Raw genomic sequence first — 15,561 nt, forward strand, 5'->3', positions numbered from 1 at the left:
CTATGTTTAGATCTGGCCGTGTGTGAGTTCCCGCGCTCCGCCGCTCAGTGCCTGGGCGGGACCTGGCGAGCGCGCACCTCTCTCTCTCTCTCTCACTCTCTCTCTCTCTCTGCTGCCCGGCGATGCGGAGCGTGTCGGACCGCGCCTGAGCCATGCCCATCTTCTCGGACCTGAGCCTGTACTACAGCGGCGGGCCGCCGCCCTCGCAGCACCACCTGCTCTTCCCGGCAACCGGCAGGTACAATGTGTACTCCCGCCCGCTGCCGGCGCGCTCCGCCTACTCGCCGCTGCTGCCCGCCATCTCCGAGGCGTCGTCGCTGTCGCCCGTGTTCGCGCGCCGCTCGGGCCCCTTGTCCAGGGCGCCGGCCTACCGCGCGCCGCGGCCCGTCCACATCGACACGGCCGACATCGACGTGTCGGCGCCGCGGCGCTACGGCGGGGCGGCGCGCGCCGAGCGGCCGGGCACCATCCGGCGGGACCGGCCCTTGGTGCGGCTGCACACCAAGAAGGCGCCCTCGTCCCCGGCCGGCCGGGAGAAGACCCGCGGGGCGCAGCTCGTCGAGAAGTTCCTCATCAGGGACAAGCCGCCGGCGCCGCCGCTCAAGGAGGTCGAGGTGCTGGACTGCATATTGGCGGAGACGGCCCAGGACCAGTCCCGCGCGGAGCCCGAGGTGAAGCAGAAGAGGAAGAAGAAGTCCAAGACGGGTGACCTTGAGGAGTCCTCCAGCGAGGCGGAGAACGCCGCCGAGAAGACCACGCTGAGGCGGAGGAACACCGTGAAGCACATCCGGAAGTTGTCCTTGGACTACCTCTCGGAGTCGCCCCTCGTGCACAGACAAACCGCGCATCCGGACGAAGACAGCGCGGTGAAAAGTCCCACGGTACCCGGAAACGACTGCCCGATTCCAAGCGAAGGGAAAGAGCGCGTAAGTGAAACGACACCAGGGTCTGCAAACCAACAAAAGAATAAGATATCCTTTGAAGTGTCCGTAGATAACCATGACGATATTATCCTCAGGTCTAAACGACTTCCTTTCAGGATAATCGTAGACGACGTGAAAGTTGAGGAAAATACCAACGCATCACCCAAATCTAAACCAAAGAAATTTCGTTACAAAATCACCGTTGAAGATGACTCGTGTGACTTGAGGAAAAGTGTTAAACAGATAAAAAGGTATTTGATGTCAAAAAAACTTAAAGACAATATGCATGGTATTATTCCATCGTCAATAAATGCGAGCGATAATTCATCACTGGAAATTAAAGACACGTTTTCCACTCAAGATCATCGAATGAATGGCATATTACATGAGGTCAACGAAACAGTGCTCGATAAAAACATTGGTATTAAGAGTTCGTGTTCTGATAGTGAAAGTAATGAGGTCCACGCAGTAGATCAAGATGAATCTAAATCAGTAACTGTGATTCATCATAAATCATCCGAAAAAGAAAATATTGAAACATCACTGCAAAACCCTCCCGAGCAAAAAAATTCAAAGACAATAAATAACCTCAGTGTACCGAATGTTGAAAATAAAGAACATTTGCCCATTTTGGCTCAAAGAAAATCAACTGAGGATATCAGCTTAGCTAAAATGCATGTGGAGGAAACAAAAGAACTGCCGAGAACTTCACAGTTTCGTAACATTCCTGTCATAGAAAAAGACAAGAAAAATATTCTCAGTGCTACTGCTGCAAAGGAAGCCGAAGCTCTATCTAAAATTTATAATAAAACACATGTGACAAAGAAGCTGCAAGGAGATGCCAGCGGGATCAGTAACCAACCAAGTGATTCAGTCATTTCACCAAGCAAAAAAGATGGAAATCCAAAAGCATTCACGAAACTTAAATTAAACCTCAAAATTTCTTCTAGTGATTTGCAACACCAACACTTTAAGCATGTTAGTACTTTTGCAAGTTCTCGAAACGTAACAGAAGTGGATACCATTAATACGAGCACGAAAACAACTGGTGGTGAAGGTGAAGAAAACTCATCAACAGATGAACCTGTTGATTTTTGGGCTCTTTTGAAATCACCATCTGTTACAGAAGTAGTGGAGTCAGGAAGAACTGTTTTGCGTTACCAAAGAACACTTTCGGGTACTATACCAGAGCAAAGAGAGGAAAACTCGGAAACTCACACACATGAAATTGTTAACGAGACTAAAAAAAGCAAACCTGCTGTTAAGAAGTACAAAGTGCCTAACGACAACAAAAAAGCAGCAATTCAAAAGGTAAACAAAAGCTCTGAACAAAAATCTGAATTAAGCTTAAATGCATGTGATAAGTTAAAAAAATTTCCAAACGAAGGATTTGATAGTACAAAAGACATGCAAAACATTCCACTCAAATCATCTTCGTACCTATCTGAAATCACAGTATCTTCGAGTGAAACAATCAGAACCCAAGCAACAAAAGACATTTCGTTTATTGAAAAGTCATCATCGGAGCTTCCTGCGACTGTCCCGGAATCTCGTGTCAGCAGCTCAGTTACATTAGAAGAATTGAAAAGCAGCGAAGAAGGGACAAAAGTTAAAGACAATCAAACCAGCGGGCTTCGTACTGATTGTGCTACCAAAAGTAAACTAATGTGTGAGACAAATAAGCCATCCAAGCTAAAACTAATGTACGAAGAGCTTGACAACACATTGGAAGCAGGAAAATCTCTAACTATTAAGCAGGAAGAAGAAAGTAAACCTTATCTTGAAGTGATGAAGTCACTCTCGCAGCTTGCGGAGATGAGCACTAATGTATCTTCTTGTTCGACTTTAAGAGAAAAAGTGAACATAAACGGTTCAGAAAGTGGTTGTGTTAAATTGATTACTGACGAGAAAGAACTAGTAGTGTCACTGAAAAAAATTTCCCAGAGTTTAGATTATAAATCTTTAGGAACTGTAAAGTCTTTAATTGATAAAAATAAGTCATTAGGACCAACTGAAGACAGGAGGTTAAACAAATGCGGTCTTAAAATAGATCCGAAAATAAAAAGTACGGATTTTGTTGATAAACAATCAGAACTTAAACTTAAGACAACGCAGTCGTTAAGAGAAGACGTTGTTACCCAGATTAAATCCACTGTAAGAGTAAAAAGCCTCAGTGATAAAGAGACGTCGAAAGAAAATGAGAAAATTTTCTCTGCAGACAAAGACAGTTTAGAGCATGTTTCAGAAAACAATAAAGCTTCAGCCAAACAAGAGACGGAGAGTGAAGTGCTAAATCAACATACATTAGAGAAGCTCGATAACGTAAATATTAAACAGTCTACAAATCTGACGGAGGATAAATCTTTAAATTTCTCAACTCTTCAACATGGAGCAACTCCAGACGGCCTAAAATGTGACATCAATAAGAAGCCTAGTTCAGAAAATGACAAAAAATCTAGTTCACGGCTCGAAATGATTCAAAGTGCAACTAAAGCAGAAACTGCAAAAGTGGTTACAAAAAAAGAAGAAAATACAAGCATCGTCGCGAAAACATCTCACGAGAGAATTGCTGTGAAAACTGTGCAGAAGTCCGCAAAGCCCGACAGCTCATGCCCAAACACGATCTCAACTGAAGGCGAAAAATTATCGAAGACGGCCAAACTTGGACGGACTCAGGAGAAGATAAAGGGTGCGAAGACGTCAACGCCCGAAGAAGTGACTTCTGAGCGAAAGCCTGATGGGGATACTTCAAAGGAGACTGAAACTAGAGGTAGGGAACCTGCGGACCCTCCAGTGACGTCGAGTAGTCCAGGGAGCTCATTGGTCAGTTCCGTAGCCACGGGAGGCAGGTCAGTGGCTGCAGCGGGCAGTTCGGCGTTTGCATCGGATGGTTCAGCCGGTGGTCCAGGGAGCGCAACAGTCGCGGAAGGCACCTCAGTGGCTGCAGCGGACAGCTCGTCGCTCGCTGAAGAAGAGGATGCGGCGGGAGGGGAGACGGAGACCGCGGCAGACACCGCCAGGGGGCCGAAGACCTCGCCGGGAGAAGGGGCGGGCGACAGTGAAGAGGAGGGGAGCAGCTCCGAGGACGAGGACTCGTCGACGGAGGAGTCCGACGAGGAAGGTGAGGACTCAGGGTCCGTCCGGGCCAGGGGCTTAGCCAAGGGGGGGGGGGGAGGGGGGTTAAGGGGTTCAACCCCCCCCCCCCCCTTAGCACAAAATCTTTAATTAATTTCTTATTCATCACTCAAACAAATTTCATATTAAAATTAATAAAACTTTTACCATTACAATATTTAAATTTAAGAACCGAAAACTGCTAAAATAGCACTATTTTACACCTTAAAATACAAATTTTCCCGTGGGAGGACCCCGGACCCCCCGCTTTAATACGGGGGGGGGGGGGGGGCTCTTTCTTCTTAACACCCTCCATACACAAATCCTGGCTACGCCACTGGTCCGGGCAGATCCGGCGCAGGTCTTCCTCCGACGACCCCGGGTTCGACAGTCTCCGGAGCCCGCAGCAAGCACGGTACACCCGGGCACGAGAGTTTCTCGAACTAGCACTCGCAAGCGTTGCGGCAACTCGTACTTTTCTCTTCTGGAGTAACCTAACTCTCAGCGTTTACGCCCTACTCAACTTTTCCAGTTCTGCTACGTACTCTTGACGTATTCTACCCGGCGCTAGGAGTATTTTGCCTGTCTCAAAACTGTTGGTTGGCGACTTTAAATTATTCCGAGAAAATAAAGTTAATTAACTTAAAAATATCCATTAAGATACAAACATATCATATATTTAATGTTGCAGAAATATTACAATGTTTCAGAAAGCATACGTTTCGTTTCTGAATAATGAAACACTCTATGAAGAGATGTAAACAATCATTGTAATATAATTGATCCTAGGTATATATCAATATTTTACTAATGGACAATGGAGTTGCATCTGCGCAAAGGCTATAATTATTAATTGAGAATTTAACATTCGCTAAAACAGCTCCATTAAACTTTCTGAGATGCAGTTTTATTGTTGTATTACGATACCATTATATTAAACCCAGTTTTCTCTGTTAGTACATGTATTAGTACACGACTGCAAATTTTCCGTAATAAACATGTTTAAATAAAATTTAAATATTTTCATGAAAAATAACGGTCAAACAAGTAGTTGTCTGTAACGAAAAAGCTTTCAGGTATGCAGAATCTTATATTTAAATGGCCCATGCACTTATACATGTTCAAGAAACTTCTGGAGCATTATTGCCACTTCAAAAATAATGCTTAAAGTTACGTCATCTGCTGCTTTTGACTAGGAATTTTCATCGGAAAATAATGATAATAAATATTTTCCAATTAAAATAATGAGTATTATATACAACATTAAAAATATTTTTGTTGTACTTTAGTAAACTCAATTGAGTATCTAGAAAAAATAATGCATTTTATACGTACCGTGCAGTTATTTACACATTTATGTTATTTATGCAGTGGTATCTTTTGGTAACCAAACCTTTATTTTATTATTATTATTTATGCATGCTCCTGCGTATTTTTTTAAAATACTGACAAGAAAATGGCATACTCCTCTAAACAAGTAACTATCTTGTATTGAAGTGTACTTTTTCTGTAGATTTGCGATATTTTTAAATAAACAGGTGTGCATTTTTGTTATAACAAAGGAAAGCAATTAACATTTTTGTGTGAAGAAATTTTATTTATCTGTCTTTTAAAATCATTCTATTTTATTATTTTTGTTAGTTTCTAACATTTTAAAGATAATTTTTGAAATTATATTTTTGGAGACTATTTCAACAATTTTTTTAAAAGACTTATTGTTATTTTGCTTGATCTGTATTTGTTGGAAATAGTCAGGAAACCATTTTACTTCCACATTTCATTCGAAATTTTGTAGGCCATTCAACGGTGCATGCCATTTTAAGGTTTATTAGTTAAAATATAGAAGCTGACATCTACAAAATTACACGATGCACGTGCTAAATCATAACAGTTCACTTTATATCGAATAATACCGGCCCGTATTGGTGAAAAAAAAGTTTATTTTTAGATTGAGAAGTTCTGTCAGCGGGTCTCTTCCAGTCACAAAAGCGTCTGTGCGAAGACTACATACTCTGTAAGTTACGATTTATAAACGTACCGATCTAAAATGTTATTTATTATTTGACCGTCAAAAATAAATTGTAAAATGTCGTTACGTAAAATTTGTCTATAGTTGACGCTAACATTATAAAAATGTTTCATCAGAAACAATTATCTAACTAATGTTAGTATTTAATTCTTTCTGCTGAAGCACAAACAACCTATTATGAGGCGGAAGTTGTAAAGTTATAAAGTTATAAAGTTTTTTTTGTGGCTAAGGAGACGTGTTTCGGTTTTCTGTTATTTCTCATTTCAGTGACGTCTTAAATACAAGGATTGTAATACTTAATCGCCCTACTTCTTCTGGTGACGAAATCTGTAGTAATTTTAATCATTTTTTTTTATTTATAGTAGAATTTATTCGCACATAAATTTATTAGGTACTGATGTTCTAGCTCTGCGATCAGAAAATATTTTTTTTTTGTTCTGAACTTAAAACTACCTAGCTTAAAATTCAATGTCTTCCTGTCATAGTCACTTGTTTGGCATGCGTGCTAGGATTCACGACGGACTTGAATTCAAAAGAAGTAACGTAATAAAGCTTTTTTTTCTTACGCTCTACTTAGTTTCCGATAGAGATTATTCAACGAAGCCTTTTCCTCAGGAACTGATGTTCCGGCTACAATAATTGGAGTATCAAATAAGTTTAAGAGCCCTGTCTACTTCGCCTCACAGCACATTGATGAAACATCCGCAGAATTGCTCTAAAACAAATTAATTTTCGGCTCGTCTTACAGATGCAAGTAGTTTTTGAAGTTAAAATATTTTTTTGGAACATTATGAAACCTTCTGAAACGTTCAAGAAACTTCTGGAGCATTCTTGAAACTTCGAGAATATAGCACCCTGTATGGCACTTCTGGTAACCACGGATTCGCCTCGTATCGTTTGTAGAACTGGAGTGTAATCACACTTAACCTGCTTTTATGATATACGTAATGCAATTGCTGTATTTCAGTATTGAACTGGTACTGGGTTTTAGTTGTGAGTACTAACATAAGCCACTTTGTCAAAACAGACTATTTTCAATGCTGCAACGAATTACTTCGGAGAACTTTGTACCTTAGGTTGTGTGTCTATGTAACTTTTGATTTTTTTTTTTTTTTTTTAAGTGAAACTTCTTTGGCGAGGGGGCTACAATTTTCGAGCGTTACGAAAATTCCGATCCCATGAGAGGAATAGTTAGGTACGTGGTGGGGGGACCGGTAGAGAAGAATACGGCAGGGGAGAGGTAGAAATGACGCAGCATACGTGAATACTTGCATGTTTGCACACTCGCATGCTTCCACACATGCACGGTTGCGTACTTCCACATATGCACACTTGCACAATAGCAATTTAGTGCTCACATACTTGCATTAATTTTTTTATCTGTGACCTCAGCCAAAGAGACTAGTGTTTCCTATGCCTAATAATATAATAAGTAAGACGTTTTACTTCTATCGCGCGTGGACTCCAATTTGTTTCCACATTGAGGCACTTAATGAATCCAAACGACTGATTTTTTCTCCGCTGGATCCGCCCCTACAAGTATGTTTTAAAATGCTCCAATATGATCGATTGATTCGCAAAATTCACACAGCTTTCGATACTTCAGAGTTTTTGTAGTGTTTCTAGAATATTTTATGAGCTTCGCATGTCCTGGCGTAGGTAGACAGATCCTGTGCTGCACTGTTAATGAAAACTCCTGTGGAAATAACCTACACATTAACTCCCACAAGGTAAGCATCAAACGGAAATTTTTAGAGTATTTACAACAATTATGAACGGGCTCAATATTGTTTCTTCTAAGGAAGAAATTAAATTTTGGTTCTGCAACCTAATTTTTGGTGACCTCCTTCTAGTACGATTCCGTCAATCCAAAGATTTGTTTGGTCTAATTCTTGAATAATACTTATAATGTTAACAATAACTTCACGTGAATTTAGTTCTGTGCTTAATAAGGAAATTATGAATTGTTCAGACTTGTAACCGTATTTATTTCCATCACTTGAGTTAATAGTTGGTGACACATAATATACTTTCAAACAAAAGTTTAGTAAATTCAAACGGATGAAATTATTTTTTTTATAATTAAAATGTTATAATAATTTTTCAGTTTTCCAAAAAAAAAAAAACCTTTCCCTTATCTACTCCCTTGGTCCGATTTCGCAAATTAACGAACTCAACCTGGATTTTCCATCTTTAAATGTTAGGTATCAGTCTGTAAGTAATTTGTGCGAAATTACGAGAGTTACCGTGGTGCATGTGTGTATGTGTGCGTACGTACAGAGTGTTCGGAAACAGCGGGTCACTAGCAACCAGCAGCTTGGTGTACAACACGTTGGATGGTTTTTTGTGGTGCGTTCACACTTTGGGCTATTGGGCGGTTAGCGCGGTGTTGACTGGTAGTGAGTGCAGTGTTGCTATTTACAGATTTGATAAACAGAAGAAAAAAAAAGCTTGACAGACTTTACATTAGCAAAGATGGCCGATTTGTAAATGGTGTACGGGGTGGCGAAAGTAATTTACCGCAGCAGGAGCAGTGGGAATTCGCCGAAAGCACTTCCACAAATGAAAGGGTTGCCGAATATGAAGAAGGCCGCATAACTTGACCAGCGCCTGCCTGGGACCAGGAATTTCAGACCGCGAAGGGCGCGTCACTTGCGCTGTGACCGCGCGTCCTCTCAGTCAATGCTATGACTACCCTTAGGCGCGCGCGCGCTACTCCTCAGGGTTGCGTTTTCGGACTGTGTTCCTCAAAAGTGGTTGCTTGTTTTGGAATTCCCTGCCCCCATCCATTTAATATATCTCCAGCGATTCCCAAACATCCTGTGCACTAGCTGAAGTACCTGTCGTTGCTCGGGCTGAACACATCGTAATGTAAGGAACATCACTGCAGAGTTTCAAGTCTGTAGGACATAGGCTACGCTTGAAAAAACGGGAAATTTTTATTTTAAAGACCCATTGATTGAAAAATATCCGTGTATCAAAGCTACGCATCAGAAAAAAACCGGGACACCAATCTCCAGCTTCATTTTGTGGGAAGGTTCAGGTAACCTCTAGGCAAGACGTGACGGACGCACCAAACGATAAATCGTTACAATTCGAGGCAACGTCATCTATTCACGAAGTTCTAAATTGAACGTTTATTGGCGTTTATTTTTTTGCTAGCAGCCATGAGCTTCACTAAGCGGACGGGTATCGCCAAGGAGAAGGATAGGAAGTTGCCAGACCTTACTATACGACCGTGTGGCGGACATAGAGAAATGATGCAAATTCACTGTTTGTGTCCATGACCTATCTCCTTTGGTTTTCTATTATAAAAATGAATTCACCCCTTTTTTCACTCCCTTAAATATCGAATTTCATCATTTTATGTAGTACTAGATAATGCCCGGCATGCGTTGCAATGCCTCAATCAATTTTTTTTTGTAATTTTTTAAACGTATACTAAGCATCTCTCTTTATATCTCTAATTCTCTATCTCTCTATGTATATCTCTATAACTCTCTCTATCTTTCTATTTATATCTCTATCTCTATATATCTTTCTACATATATATCTCTATATATCTTTCTAGCGGACCCGACAGACATTGTTCTGCCCAAATGTACATATGGCGGTAAGTATTTCTACGCTGGACATTTTGTATCTTCTCATTATACATACCCCTCCTCTTGGGCACGCCACTGCCGTTACCAAAAACCTTTCCCACGTTTACGCAGAAGGCAAAAACAATGCAAAAGCCCGTTGCCATGGAGGCTAATTATCAACAATGCTTAGTTTTTTTGCTTTTAAAGCGTGTTTTTTTTAGTTTTTCTTAACTCAGAATCGAGATAAAATATCCAATTGTGAATCTAAACCATCCTCGAATCCCCGTGAACTCAAACAAAAAATTTCATCAAAATCGGTCCAGCCGTCTAGGAGGAGTTCAGTGACATACACACGCACACAAGAAATATATATATAAAGATATGTCACTCAGCGGCCAATAAGCTATCTATATGTAAAAATCATGTCGATCCGTTGCTCCGTTGCTGCGTGAAAGAAGTACAAACAATCACATTTTCGCATTTATAATATTAGTATTGACTAGTGGGAAAGAGATAGACATATGACGTAATAATCAATTGTTTTTTTGGTCTACACAGTAATTTATTTTTTGTAAGCAGAACATAAATATTCCTGTAAAATTACATATATTTGTAAATTTGTACATTTTAATGAAAACAACTGTTACAAACAAAAAAATGTACGCAGTAATACTGGGTTCGGATTCTTACCCGGGAATTTATGCTTTGTTTTGTCCCTGTACCTCCAGTAGTTACAGTTATTTGTAAACCGTTACCTGAATATATTTCTAGTTTTAACTGCGCACATAATGATCACATTAAAACAAATTAAAGTTGAATGGTTGAATATTCGATTTTTTCCACGGTTTGAAAATTTTATGCTTGTATGAAACATAAATTAAAATATAACAACAATATGCACCAGTTTTCTTAATAAATATTCAATATTATCTTGAAAACGTATTATATGTCCAAAAATGTCCACAGTCATGTGTTGTACAAAGTTAAAATATCTTTCTTGTATTAAGAAATATTTCAACTTGGTAGCAATTTTCCAGAAGTCGCACCATTGCAACGACTCCAAACTGTAGTTTTTTTTTGTATCGAAATGTACACAAAACTGGATGTCGCGGGAAATGCATGAACAAAGATGGTGGGTCTCGGCGCGGCGGCAGGTCATAGATAGAGACCGGAAAAATTCGCGGATGCATTTCGTGATAGGCTGAAATTCAAACATGTGTACAATTCTGCTGGTTCTGCTATTGGCTCGCAGTTTAACTGGAGCTCTCTGGGCCAATGAGAGACTATCGACCAAAGGAGCGTCGAATCACAAGCTACCCAGTGGAGACGCCTCACAATTTAGTATCCAATGAACACGCGTGTTTACTTGAGAAATGCAGAGGATAATGGAGGCTATCCTAGAGGTCATTGAATCCGCGAAATTTTCCGGTCCCTAGTGATAGCGGTTCCGGTATTCAGCGAGGCTCATGCAACACTCCCGAGAGCCCGATGCGCATGCGCGCCTCCCTGCCTCTCCCCCTTACCCGTGTCTTTTGTCTGGTCCGGAACAACACGGGCCGCACGGTTTTAGCCCCATCAGATACCGAAATAACGCGCGACGCCAACTGGCGTTACCGCCGGTTGGTCCTCCTGGGGGGGGGGGGGGGGGGGGGGGAATGCGGCTGTGTCGCCACCGCCGTGCCTGCCAGGAGGGCGAGCTTCTTGGGTCGGTCCGTTCGTTAGGAGAGAATTCCCCGCGCGACAACCGAGCATTTTTCACGCAGCGACGAGAGAGCGGTACTTGCGTCAGCCCGCGACACTTCGCTGGAGCATCTGTCGGGACGGGGCGGTCGAGAGAAACTAAGGACCCCGAGGAAGGGGCGAGGGCTATAACTATAAGTAGGGACCGGAAAAATTCGCGGGTTCAATGACCTGTAGGATGAACTCCATAGTTCTACGTACATTCGGTCAATTGTCACCCACTCATTGGCTGCTGTGTTTTGAGACGTCCCAACGTAGCAGCCTGTGATTCGATACAGCTTTGGCCGGGTGTGTCTAATTAGCCCAGAGTCATCCAGGTGAGTTGTGAGCCAATAGCACAATAGCAGAGGCAGCACTGAGATATAACTATTTGTATTTTAGCCTATCGCGAAATGATTTCGTGAATTTTTCCGGTCTCTAGCTATAAGTGTTGCAAGCAATTTGCAAGAAATGATACGTTTAAAAGACACTTGAAGACATGCAGAGATCCTGCTGTGCGTCAGAAAATAAAGGTTTCTCTGCAACAGCGATTAATTTATCCGCTTAAGAGTACACCGATAATTGGTACAACTGCAGCAACATAAGCGTCCGGTTGGGGCCTGAAAGGATCGTTTTCATCAACTATGTATCCTTGCGGCTACTGCGATATGTCGTTCGTATTTGTCCACGATGCACGAAGACATGAGCGGAGTAAATGCATGAAGAATACATCTGGTATGAAGTTTCATTTTGTGCCTACTGATGAACTACCTGCAGACGTTTCGACTCCTCGCTTTATATTGGAGACTCGTATGCGTACAAGCACAAAATTACGATTGCGGTGACCGATTGGAGCTAAGAATTAGTCAGTTCAAGACAATGCAGAACTAAATGTTTATAAGATTGCTAACTTTAGAAAATTGTTCCTGTGGTAGACTAGAAATTTTTTATTAATATGTATTGGTAAAAAAAAAGTTTTTTTTCCGCGAATTTATAGCTAATTAATTAGAATTTCCAAGCTGGCGATCGTAAAGAAAATTGCAACGGTGACGTCTTAATACGATATGGCGGTCATGGCATCCTAATTGTCAAGGTCATGGACCTCGGAGACTTGGGGAGACTGTCGATATGGATTCTTGAGGACTAAAACGGGAAATTTTCTCTCAAAACGGGAATTTTTCCTTCTAAGTAGAGAAAGTTTTAAGTTTTAAAAATTTTTGACGGAATTTTTTCTCAAAAAACGGGATATTTTGACGAATGTTGGCGAATTTTGGGCAAATTTTGGCAAATTTATAAGGTCATGGTAAAGCTCAAGGGTCGTCAAGGTAATCCAAGATGTCAGTCATGACGTCACAATCCAAGATGGCGGTCGTACCTCTAGCACCTCAGCCTGAGGCCTAGCGCAGAACATACATTTGTACAATACTCTGATCCTTTGCGTACTCTATTGTTGATGTTTAGCGTCTCATTGATCTGGAAGCTCTAGCACTGGTTGGGTCTGCCACGCGGATAATTCTGTTACGCTCGTGACCGTTGCTAGTTAGTTCCGCCTTTTGAAGGCATTTGGGGCTAAACTTTAATTTACGCAAACGTGTCGCTTTTGTGCGCTTGGGATTTTAGTACTGCAGCTATCGCCCGGGAAGAAAAGGTTTTCTCGAACTCGGTAAGATCATATATTGGTTTTGTGTGTACAACGAAACAAATATTTATTACTGTTGCAAAATATTTCCTATGACATATTACAGGATGTTTTTAAATGATTAATCCTATTTGACAAGGATATAACTTCCATAAACGAAGAGAGAGATGTTGCAAACGTATACCTACTTGTCAAACGAAGTTCTCCCGGGCGCAAGCTTCTCGTTGTCGGTTCACTTGGTTGCCGTCACAGCTGGCACTTCTAGCGCTCGGTCAGTTGGAGTTGCAGCCATATTACAGCATGCTCTAGAATCCGTCCTATTTCATAAATATTTTATGGAAACTCAAGTCATTCAACTTTTCCAACATATATGGTTGCGTTAGTGATTTTTTGGGTACATCATAAACCTCCAAATTGCTCAAATAGTTTAATATTATTTTTCAAGGTTTAAAAATTTATGTTTGAACTATTTTTTCTCCTAACTTAACTAGAACTAAGTGTATTTGGGAGGGGTCCGGGTTAGGGAGGGACCTAGGTGCGTCTCAGGCCGAAGCCTGTACGCCTAGTCATGCTGGGATTAGCCATGCAGGGAGAGGGTCGCATGCATCGTGTGCTAGGAGGGGATTAGTCAGCCATGGCAGCGATATATGCCATGACTAACTCCCCTCACCCTTAAATCTAGACCATAACTAGATTAGTTGTGCCCAGGTAAAACCAGCACAGACACAGTGAAAACCCTTGGCACCTTCATGAGGGGTGCAAATTTTCGTGCAATAAGTGCAGGAGAATACAGGAGACAGAGAATGGTCTGGACGAACAGTTGGACAGAGTAGAAAAGAGTCTACCATGCGAGGGGGTTGGGCACTTGGACTCGTGGTCCGCTTTGTAGTTTATCCAGTACTGGATTTATCCAGCGCAAGCGTCCCTGGTGGTGAGTGGCCACATTGGCAAATCATTCCGCTGCCAATCAGCACTTATAACTAAAAAAGGAGAACGATAAAACAACTTTCTAACTATGTATAATATAACAATATGCTTAAATGAAACATCAATAAAAATATAAAAATCACGTGCCAATTTTTCGTAAGGAATACTTAGTATTATCTCGGAAAACTATTTAGTATATGCAAAAATATAAACACCATAGCCACGTGTTGTACAAAGTTACAACATCTTTCTTGTAGTATTACAAACCATTTCTTGGCAAGTGGTTTTCCGAAGAAATCTATTGTAAACGAACAGGAATTTGTTTTTCCTGTTTAGCGCCATCTGTCGGCGGAGCGCTATAAATACAGGGGGCAGCCGCGGTACGCGTGATGGCGCTGGCAGCGGACTCCACCCCCTCCCCCCTTCGGCTACTATTAGCGGACATCACTCGCATGTTCTCGTCAGGCCAGTTCCACAATGGCACGGAAACGGAGACACGGATCTCCCGGTACAATATCGCACTATCGCGTCTGCTGCTTCCACAACACACGGAAACATAACAAATGGCCACCAAAGAGATTGCATTTCAAGGTTACAAAATATTGATTTAATAAGAAAAAAAAAATATTATGCTTCAAAATCGTAGCACGGGCAGAATTTATATACATAATAAAATTAAACCACAACGTGATACCAGAACGCTAGATACGGTTGTACTTGAAACCATTTTTAACGAATTTATAACATGAACAAACATGGCTACCACCGTAAAGGGAAGTACTCGGCTTCTATTGGTCGCATGCAGTAACGTAATCGGAAGAGCTCAGCATTTCCGAGCTGATCCGTACGGGTCCGTCTCCGTCTGCGTGCTATTGTAGAATCTCTGTTCCGTGATATCCGTCTCCGATACCTTGTGTTTGTCAGTCCGTCTGTACCTCTTGTGCGCAGTGGTGGCCCTGGACTTTGCGCGGCCCGGGGGAGTTCACTTTTTGGACTCCCTCCCCCGGAAAATTTTGAAAGAATTTACTCTTTCATACTTTTTTTTTTTTTTTTTTTCCAAATCCAACCTGGAACTTGAATTTCGACTATGGTTTTGCTAATTTATATTATGAGAATTTTATATTCTTTCCTGGTGAGTTGTCCGCGGGTCAGTTTTATGGATGCTTAAGATCATCATATTTCCGGCATAATAACATCATTATACGTGGCAAAAATAAATCTTTGAAAGGTTTTTTTTCCCCGAATGCTGAATCATGAATTGAAATAGGTATTTACCAGCACGTTAAATTACAAGATAGTAAAAAATTTAATTTCTCTTTTTCCCCCATTGACGTCCATAATTTTTAACACTTGTCGATATCCCGGTTCTGAACCCGCCCCTGTACTATGCTTCACTCTATAGGGAGCAGGGGGCCAGATTTGTTGACACCCCAGCGATAAATTCAATATTGTAAAAATAAATAACTGATACCTAAGCCATAAAGTATTTTATTCGGTTTATTTTCAAATTTATAAAACGCTCAAACTGTTATTACTATCACAAATAAAAACATAATTGTTATTAATTTTTTATCACTTGTTGCACTTTTTGAATCTTGACAAAACGAAGATGACGACAAGGTGTGG

The 15,561-nt window shown here is 41.3% G+C and overlaps 1 protein-coding gene across 4 annotated transcripts in view; it reads left to right on the plus strand.

Moving 5' to 3' along the window:
- Window positions 1-15,561, plus strand: part of LOC134528181 (putative protein kinase C delta type homolog) — a 152,110-nt gene that overhangs the window by 111,946 nt on the left and 24,603 nt on the right. For 2 of the 4 annotated variants that reach the window (XM_063361567.1, XM_063361568.1), the window contains exon 1: window positions 63-4,044. The exons of the other annotated variants lie outside the window; for them this stretch is intronic. In XM_063361567.1, the coding sequence (XP_063217637.1) occupies window positions 153-4,044 (3,892 nt within the window). In that variant the 5' untranslated portion in view covers window positions 63-152. Of the gene's footprint in view, window positions 1-62; window positions 4,045-15,561 lie in introns of those variants that run through there. 4 annotated transcript variants of the gene reach the window in all.

Source organism: Bacillus rossius, chromosome 1 (assembly GCF_032445375.1).
Source record: "Bacillus rossius redtenbacheri isolate Brsri chromosome 1, Brsri_v3, whole genome shotgun sequence".
NCBI lineage: Eukaryota > Metazoa > Arthropoda > Insecta > Phasmatodea > Bacillidae > Bacillus > Bacillus rossius.